The following is a 10139-nucleotide window of genomic DNA, read 5'->3' as shown; positions in this document are numbered from 1 at the left end:
GCCTTGCCGGACGATCATGGTCAATGGCGCTGAGATAGCTTGGAAAAGAGCGACCGGCTCCGGGTAAAAATTTACCCAAAGGCCAAAGAGGAGTGGTGAGTGTGAGGAGCCAGCGCCGGGAAAAGAGGATGAGGGCAAGCTGCTGCTGGTGTTGCGGGAAAGACAGGGCCCAGTTGCGGTGTCCCCTCTCCCGGGTTTTGGCACCAATGAAAGGAAAGGAGTGACACAGCAGCAATTCACCAGAGAATTTCGCTTTATTAGGGAAAGGTGCTGGGTTATATAGGAAGGGGCATGAGCTGATTGAGGTGTCACTTCTACGGGGCTGGTGGCTATTGGCTAGGTGCTGGGATTAGGGGGGGCAAGGGGTGAGTTCGCCATCTTATGGGTGGGGGCTCTTCACCCGCAGCCAGGAGAGCCCCAGCATCTTCCTCACCCTGTGTTAAAACTTAAATCTAACTCCCAGAAGGCCTATCTTCAGAGACCAGCAATTTTCTGCAAGCCAAACAACCAATTCATGAAATGGCCAATCAGCAGACTCATGGATTTTCTGAATAACACTTTACTAACATTACCAGCTTCTGAGGTTCCTAGCAATTTCTATTAGATGGAATGGCTTCACAAGCTTTTAAAGGTTTATGGGATGCCTGAGTCTCACGTTCTCTTCAGAGAAGCATTTGGAGGAATTTTCTGTTTATCAGAAGCTAAGGATAGTTTATTCTTCCTTTGAATATGTTTAACTTATGAATACATTAATGAAGAATATGTTGAGTATAGATTTTTCTTGAGCATATTAATATTGTGCCACTTGGTTTACACACTTTGTCCCCCAACACTCTCCACTTCTCCATTTTTCACTTTCTCCCTTTGTCTCTCCCCCAAACCATCTCCATCTCATCACCTCTTAATCAGCTCCATTTGCCTCTTAATCTCTCCCCATCTCTGTCTTGCCCTACCCGTCTCCCTGTTCATCTTTTCCCGAGTCCATCCTTTCTGACTCTGTCCTTCCCTACCTCCCTAGTCTCTCCTCTTATTTCTATCCCTTACTTTTCCCTTCACTCTATTCTCACTTCTATCACTTCCCTCTCTGCAACTCGGTTTCTCCCTGCAATAGCAGCAAGCTGGGGACAAAGCATACTGAACATTCCTCAGTATGCGGCTCTGAAGAAAAATAAAAATCACTTACTGTAACTTCACAACTCTTGTAGAAAACTGTTCTTAAAAACCAACATGCAATGTGAGTAGTTAAAAAGAGGCCAACTTTTGGTGAATTTGGCAAATTGGTCATTCATGGAATTGCATTGTTGTAAACCCTGTAAATAACTAAAAAGAAGCCAACATTTGGTAAATTTGGCAAATCGGTCACTCAAGGAATTGCCTTTAAGATAATCAGCTTTAAGCCCATAAAAAGAAACCCGAGGAGCTTCTGAGTCTGCAAGTTCATTCCTAAAATCAAGTACACTATAACAGCTTTCTTCTAGAAGGTGTTTTTTTTTCATAAGAGGTTGTTGAAAAGGTTAAATTAGATGGTGGCAGTAAAGCACAAAAGTTAGCACAAGGTATATGCTCAGAATGTCTTATAACTGCATATGAGACCCCACTGTGTGCCAGACACTCTGTAAGCATCGTAACCACTGTATTCAATAATGTGTGGACTTTGCCTTTTATGCTCTGACAATTTATACTGACTGTTTCTTGTTCTTGTCAGACTCAGTTACAGGTCTCTTTGACCCAAAATCAGAGCTCATAACCACTTCTCTTCACTAGTTGCCTCAGCCCCTTTCATCAACATGAAAAATGGGTATTTGGCCATTGGTCCATGTGGAGTGGCTTTTCTAAGGGTTCCCTGGTCCTGAGGGATCCTGGGAAGCAAATCTTTCATAGGTCTTCTAGGAAACAGTTTTTGACCTGGAAAAAGACCAGCTGCAGCTTTTAAAACCTGGGTAAAAGTCTCCTTAGTTCCCCCAGTGTTGAGCAAAAATAGCTTTTGGGGATACAAAGCAATGTGAGAGTGAGGGCTGTATTAAACTAAGTCCTTTTCTAAAAACATTTGTGAATGTGATCAGAAACCGAAGGGAAACCCTACATCAGCTCCTGTTACATTTGACAGTATATTTCAATACATCTCAGTCCAAGAGACTCAGAAACGTTGAATTAAATAAGTCAAACTCTTAACAGTTTAGCTTTCAAATGTCATATTTTAGGTAGTTAACAATCTTCCATTTTAACAGATCATGCAAACAGGAACACAAGACACAAAATACCAGCGTTACAGGCACTCCCATTTGCTACATATATTACAATTTAGAATCAAGTTCTAAAATACAAATCATACCAGACTGCAGCAAAAACATCAAGTAAAACTGTATATTCCTACATCTTGGCTATTTTTTACTTCGGAGGTGTGACCATAAAAGAACATGACTTCTTGTCAACAAACAAGGCAGAATTCAGATAAAAATGCACAGTGTCCCTTCAACTTCTGTGGCTGTGGCATATTCTGTGTCAGCTGTTCTTGCTCTCAACATATACTTTTGAGAATTGCCACTACTCTTGCAAATATTGTGTGTGTGTGTGTGTGTGTGTATGCAGGTGTGTGTACTCAATGGGAAAAATTTCCGCCTTTTGGGGAAAATGTGTTACACGGAGCTGGAACCCCACAGGTTTTCATTCTGACTCTGCCACATAACCAGCTGCATGATCCTGGGCATCGTAGTTCATCCTGCCACACCTGTGTTTGCTTGTCTAGTAACACCGCCCTCCTGCTGTAGAGTACTATGGGCCTTAAATGAGATAAATGTGGCACATCCCTCACACAACATAGCTTTCTTCTCCTCATTCCCTTGTGTGTGTGTTGTTGCTTTTAAGATGCAACAATTTAAAAAATATTCCTTTTCTCTTTCTTTTGAAGGCAGCTTTTATCATCATTTTGGTATTAGCCAAAGGGGATTTGGGGTTGAAAACAATGGATATATAAAAGGTGTGTGAACTCTAAGTGTGTGAGGGAGAAACAACAAGGCAGAATGGCCAGGGTAGTGCAGGCGCTGGGGAAAGCTGTAAGAGAGGCTCGGAAGATAGGTGCTCTGAGAAGCAGCAGCAGTCACAGTGGGACGGCTGTCACGCATCTCAAGGTGAGCCCTGGAGGGGACAGCATCTGTCTGCATGTGTAAGGCCTCTGCACAGTCACAGAGCTCCAGCCCAGGAAAGCTGTTTAATTCCCCCGTGGAACCCTACCCACATGTCCCTGTAGTTGCCATTTCAAGTCTGAAAGCTTGGATTGCGGCGAACTTCTGAGGCTCCCATGTTTCCTGAGAAGCAGGAGAACTCATCCAGATCCAACCGATTCTCTTGGAAATATTCTGCTCTGTATTCCAAGTCCAGCCTTTCTGTTGACCACTGCCATCCGCTGCTCTTCCAATGGGGCCAAGAACATTCCAAACTACCAAACCCCTGAGACTCTTCCTTTGACCCCAGAAAGTCCAGGTGCCTGGAAACTCATAGGCCTCACCTGCCATTTTCTTCAGAGGCATCCCAAGAATCACTTTGCTGCATCCCCCTGTGGCCTCCCCTAGGAGTGAATGTGCAGAATTTTCTTGAATGTCTTTTTGAAGTTCTCATTGCACAAGGGGTAGATGAGGGGGTTCAGTGTGGAGTTGAGGTAGCCCAGCCAGATGGTAAACATGTGCACATGCTCGTTGCAACAGCTCTTGCAGAAGGCGACGACCATGAAGAAGATGAAGTAAGGGATCCAGCAAAGAATGAAGGCTGCCATGATGAAACCCAGCTGTTTGGCAGCCTTCCGTTCTCTATTCATGTGCAGCCCAGACACGTATTGTCTCGAATGCGAGCGGAGCCTCTTCCAGGTGAACTTGATGTAGTCCAGGCCTGCGCTAGACCCACTTCTCGGTTTGCATTTCCGTGACACTGATTCTGTGGCAGTGTCTGAATCTGTCCGTGAGACGGACTGGCTGTCACCTAGCATGTGATCCTCTGACATCTCACTGGCCCCACACATGGTCAGGCCTGGATGGTTTGCCTCAGGCTGACTCTGGCTCAGGCTGATGGGTACATAGCCCCGGCCACTCCCCTCTGCCTCAGTCTGCGTCTGCACAATGGTAAGTGGGAAGCAGGGGACTTTGTCCACTTCCCCATCTGCCTCTTGGCTACAAATGCCTGGAGACTTTATCTCCTTTGGGTCTTGGGATGGTGGATTCAAGACAGGTCCACCACTGGCATCTTTGGGCTTCCTTTTCAGAACTTCCCAGGGAGACTTCTTCCCCAGCTCCTGGGCCCCCACCTTGGGGTTCTCTGGTTTCAGCTTAATTTCAGAGAAGGAAGGGAGAGACCCGTTGATGAGCTCCCGGTGCTGACAATGCTGCCGTACAGCCTTGTAGATCTTGGCATAGAACCAGAGCATAAGCAAGGTGGGAAGGTAGAAGTTGATGATGGCAGTCATGATCTTGAACCAGGTGACATCGTAGAAGTCTGTCTCGCACTTGTCCCGGTGCCCTGGAGTCTGTGACATGAAGCGATGCCAGCCCAGAATGGGAATAATCCACAGGAAGGAGAGAGACCAGGCCCCCAAGATGGTGACTGATGCTCGGGTCTTGGTACGATACCTCAGGTATCGGAGGGGCTGCTGGACAGAGCGGTAGCGATCAATGCACAAGATGAAGACGCTGAAAATGGATGCTGTGCTGGCCACATAGTCCATGGAAAGCCAAAAGAGGCAGAGAGGCTGGCCCAGGGACCACCTGGACATGAGGAGGTAGATGATGTTCATGGGCATGACCACGGCGCCCACAATCAGGTCCGCCACTGAGAGGCTGACGATGTACAGGTTCCCCACGGTATGTAGCTTCCGTTCACTCCGCACAGCATATAGGACCATCAGATTGAGTCCCACTGTGACCAAGGAGATGGCACTCAGGATCACCACCAGGGGCATCCGCTGGGAACTGGCTATGGTGGTCTTGTTCCCCTCACACATCTTGGCTTCTAAGATGCAGGAGGAATTAGGAAGGTTCATTGGCACAAGAGCAGCCTCCAGCTGTGGCTCGCTCCCTGGGAAGAAAGATACAAGGATTAAGGTCAGAGCCTTGGGGATCAGTAGAGTCAGTTAGTACCATCATGTTGATCAAACTGGGGTTGTATGCTGTCAGGGGTAGTAGATACTGCTGGTTACATACAGTTTATATATTTTCTTCCTTCATCATTCATTCCTTCATTCATTCAATGACTAGTAGATTCCTGGCATTGTGCTGGGTGTTGGGAATATATTCAGTGAACAAAACAAAAATCTCTGCCTTTGTGGAGCTTACATTCTACTGAGGTTGCTGGGCAAAAGCAAGGCAAAGTTTGGATAAGTCCCATGGTGCATGTGTTCTGGGAAGGTAGGCTGCCTCATGATTGGTCTAAGCTGAACATGGCTCTCCAGTTCCTTTATGCCAACGGCTGGTCTAGGAATGGACATGGCACACAGCTGTGGCCAAGGAAGTAGATGGGGAAATCTAACGGCAATGCTCAGTCTCTGGAAAGTTCTTCCTTCCTGACAAATGAGTAAAACAAAGAAAAAGGATGCTTCCCATTTGTCCCCTTCTTCCTGACAGGAAGCAATGGTTGGGACAATGGCAGTCATCTTGGGGCCTTGAAGGAAACGCTAAGAAATCCACTGAGATGCCAATCCAGACTCCTGTTAAACTGGAGCTGCTGAACCACCCTAGAATCTTCTTCCTCCAGACTGGTTATTATGACAAATAATGTCTTCTTTGCTCAAGTCACTGTTGTAGGAGTTTTTACATGCAGCTAAAAGCATCCCTAACTAATATGGAGGAGGTTACCAGGGCACACAAGTGTGAAATAAATCTAGCACATCTCTTTAGATGAATGGTTCTTAGATGGGAAGGGGAATATGTTATCTGAGAAAGCATATTTTACTTTTTAACTTATTTTACTTTTATATTTGAAAAAAATTAACTACATAAACTATGCAAACTAATATATAACAAAACCTTCTTTGCTAGTAAGGCTCTACTGAAAATGCTGTATCCTGTTATCAGATGACACTCAGTTGGGGTGGAGGTAGAAGTAGGTATTAAAACACCTGGAAGGGGTTGTTTGATTTTGATATTCATCAAAAAGTGTTATGAGTTTAAAGAAAACTGAGAAACACTAACATAGGCTGTAAATCCCTCTCAGTAAGTTAGTAAAAACAAATTATTTTTACATTAAGACAAAGTCAGACAAATTCCTGAGTAGATGCCTAAACTCATATGATTTTTTTTAAGATAAAAAGCAAGCCCCTAAGGCATTTGATCCTTGTGGAAGGAACCCTTTGAGCTATTTTGTTAGAAAAACACCATTTGGGTAACACTGATTTTGCCACAGCTCAGCTGCTAATTTTCTTAGTGGTCAAAGTTGAAAAGTGGGATAGGTGATCTCTAAAGGCTTCTCCAGGTGTTTTTTTTCAATCTTGCTTTTTTCCATGTTTCCCTCTACCTCTGAACTGCCACAGTCAGAGCAACCATCCACCTTCTCTATGTGTGCCTCCCCTGACTTCTTCAATAGCATTACCTGCTCCTCTCTTGACCCAGTCGGGCCTCTGCTCCTATCACTCTGCTGCCTGCCTCAGGGGCCTTATTCACTCACCCCATCCACCCCAGCCATCACCTGGGTGAGGACAGCCCCCAGATCTACAGCTTCAGCCTCTATCTTTCTCTACCACTATGCCCAAGACCCAACACCTGGCAGTTTAACTTCAGTCCTGACCAAGCCCAAACCCCTTGGAATCATCTGCAGTCATGTCAGGAAGGAGGAAAGAGGCTAAAGGAGAACATCTCAGGGATTTTTGTTTTTTCATTTTGGTTGGGGGAAGCAGGAAGTGGTTCCCTCAAACTCTCCCAGAGCTTGTATTCTCAAGATGGCTGCAGCCTCCCGCTAACTTAGAAGTGCCTCTTGTCTCTTTCCTTCATTGCCTGAGGGCACTTCTTTTCTCATGTCTCCTTCTGCCTCCTTGCACACAAAAAGGAATCACTCAGTTAATGTGCATTGTACATACACTACTTACCATTCAACAATTACATTTGATAGAAAATGGTTTGTTTTTATATAAAAATGTATTAGTTCCTTTTTGATTAAAAAAGAAAAGTTGTTACTATTGAACTGAGATCACTAGACTAAAAATTAGTGCCACATATTAGGTGTTCAGGGGAGAAATCTACTGAGATCTGCAACTTCCTTTGAAATCAATCAAAAAATAAGTTGGATGCTAAAAATAGAAATACCATTTGACCCAGGAATTCTATTTCTAAAAATTTACCCTAAGAATACAGAATTCCAGATTAAAAAAGACAGATGCACCCCTATGTTTATTGCAGCACTACTTACAATAGCCAAGAAATGCAAGCAACCTAAGTGTCCATCAGTAGATGAATGGATAAAGATGTGGTACATATACACAATGGAATATTATTCAGCTATAAGAAGAAAACAAATCCTACCATTTGCAACAACATGGATGGAGCTAGAGGGTATTATGCTCAGTGAAATAAGCCAGGTGGAGACAGACAAGTATCAAATGATTTCACTCATCTGTGGAGTATAAGAACAAAGAAAAAACTGAAGGAACAAAACAGCAGCAGAATCACAGAACCCAAGAATGGACTATCAGCTACCAAAGGGAAAGGGACTGGAGAGGGATAAGAGGATTAAAGGGCATTATGATTAGAACACATAATGTAGGGGGTGGCATGGGGAAGGAAGTATAGCACAGAGAAGACACGTAGTGACTCTATGTCATCTTACTATGCTGATGGACAGTGACTGTACTGGGGTATGTGGTGGGGACTTGATAATGGGGGGAATGTAGTAACCACAATGTTGCTCATGTGAAATTTGAGCATAAGATTGTACATCAATGATACCTTAATAAATAAATAAAATAAGTTGCATGGATGGTTGGTTAGAAGAATGGGTAAAGAAACAGATAAATAATACAGCAAAAAGAGCAAAATGTTAATTTATAACCTAGGTGGTGGATTTATGGGTGTCACTGCACCATGTTTCTGATTTTTCTATTTTATTATTTTCCGAAGAAATGTTGGGGAAATTAATATAACATATTTTTATATTCCTCGCCTATCAATGTAAGTCTAATTCTTTATCATATTTTCTCCTTCATATCTGGACATTTCTTTTGCATAGACATAAAACAAAGGGTCAACAAATATTTGTTAGATGGATGAATAGGTACCTGAAAAGCAGGATGCTGTGAAGTATCTCAGCTCAGAAATTACTCATTCAACTGAAACTTACTGGCAGAAAATTCCTTTTCAGCTCAGTGATCTGTTTTGGGAGCAAGAAAACCCACTTTCATCCTCTGAAGCCACGGGATTGAGAAAGATTCCTGGAAAGGCAACGGCAGCCCCCACAGGATGCATACAGACAGCGCATGGTGCCCGCTGCCCCGAGGAACACTGGAGGGGGCGTGGCAGGGAAGGAGGAGGAAGCCTGAGGGAATGAGGTGCCCCGGGCACCAGCTGACATAACAGGCCTCACAGGGAGGGCCACCAGGAGGGCAGCAGAAGCAGCCACAGCAATGTCGATCTTATTTCCCTCTCAGCACAGGTACATAATTTGTGGGGCTCAGTGCAAGATGAAAAGTTAAAATGTTATTAAGAATTTCAAGATGGCGACAGCAGAACATCAGATGAAGCATGAGCCCGTCCTGAGCACAGGGCCTGTGTGTGGCTGCCCGGGCCCCAGACCTGATATGCCTATCCTGGTCTCTCTCCCTCTCACCCAATCCCTGAACAGCCCTACTCAGGGAGAAAATGAATGTGAGGCACCATCCCCTCCCTTGGGGATCTGCACTTTGAAAAACAGATCTGTGAATGGTTTTCCCTCTGTAAATACCAAAGGGATGCCAGGCATTCTGGCAGTGTGGGAGGTGTTTGGGAGCATATGTCCTCATTTCTTCTCATATTCCATGGGAGGCCGTGCTCCCCTCAGGCTGCCTAGGCCCCGTCAGGTTCTGAGGTGCTCTCTGGGGTCAAGGCCAAGCCTGCAGACATGATGCTGGCAGGAGAGTGTGCTCCAGGGGGAGAGAATGCAAGCTGGAGGGGCACTTCAGACAGAGCATCTCAAGAAGAAAGGTGGGCACCTGTCTGTCAGAGCACCATGTTCCTAGAGAAGCAGGCAATGGGGGAAAGAGTCCCCACCTGGGCTCTGCCACTTGATGGGCTATATGGCATGGGGACAAACAGCTGGGTCTCCAAGTTCCTCATCTGCAAAGTAGGGAAAATATCATTACTTCCCTTCCTGAGCTGGTAGGAGAAGCAGTTGAGACAGTGGGGTGGGATGACTCCACTACCCCCCAGATGACAATCACTTGGTGGCAAGCAGAAACAGAACATTTTTCTTGTGTACAAACAGCCATCATTTTTCAATTAAGGCAATGGCTTCATTCCAAAACCATTAGCTGCAGTGGAACTTTCACTAGAGTGGTTACAGTCTAATCCTATCAGGTCAATTTATGTGCCAGCTAATAAACAAAGGTAGTCAATGTTCCTTCTACATCCTGGGAATGCCGACTGGGGCAGCTATGACAGTCAGGAGCTAGGCCCTGGGCTTTTCATATATCGGTTATCAAACATCTGCCACCAGCCCGCAGAGAGGTCTTCTGATGACCCCCAAGGCAGAGACGAGTAAACGTTCAGCACAGGCTTAGAAGGATGAAGTGACTTATCAAGGTCACATAGCCAGGAAGAGGCTGGTAAAGTCAAGATTTAAACCTAGGACCAACTAACTCAGAGTTTCTTGATCTTCATTTTAGTGACCTTTTGAGCTGGTTAATATTTTGTTGTGAAGAAATGTCCTGTGCATGGCTGGATGTTCAGCAGCATTCCTGGCCTCTCTACTCACCAGATGCCAGTAGCATCCTCTCCCCATTCCCAGTTATAACAGTCAAAAATATCTCCAGACATTGCCAGGTGTCCATGGGAGTTGAGGGAGGAGGGGCCCAATGATCCTTAGTCGAGAACGACTGATCTAACTGAGGACACCCCTGAGCCACCAAGGAATACAAGCTTACTGCTCAAGGTAAGGCGGGGCTCTCTCAAAATGACGTTTACCTAACAATGCAA

General features: G+C 45.1%; 1 protein-coding gene across 3 annotated transcripts in view; it reads right to left on the bottom strand.

Moving 5' to 3' along the window:
* Positions 1–241: 241 nt before the first annotated feature.
* The window catches only part of HRH1 (histamine receptor H1), an 89441-nt gene continuing 79543 nt past the window's right edge, over positions 242–10139 (bottom strand). For all 3 annotated transcript variants that reach the window (XM_017655475.3, XM_073231046.1, XM_073231047.1), the window contains one exon: positions 242–5061. In XM_017655475.3, the coding sequence (XP_017510964.1) occupies positions 3566–5061 (1496 nt within the window). In that variant the 3' untranslated portion in view covers positions 242–3565. The remainder of the gene's footprint in view (positions 5062–10139) is intronic.

Source organism: Manis javanica, chromosome 3 (genome assembly GCF_040802235.1).
Source record: "Manis javanica isolate MJ-LG chromosome 3, MJ_LKY, whole genome shotgun sequence".
NCBI classification, from domain to species: Eukaryota; Metazoa; Chordata; class Mammalia; order Pholidota; family Manidae; genus Manis; species Manis javanica.
This window is presented reverse-complemented; position numbering and strand designations above follow the sequence as displayed.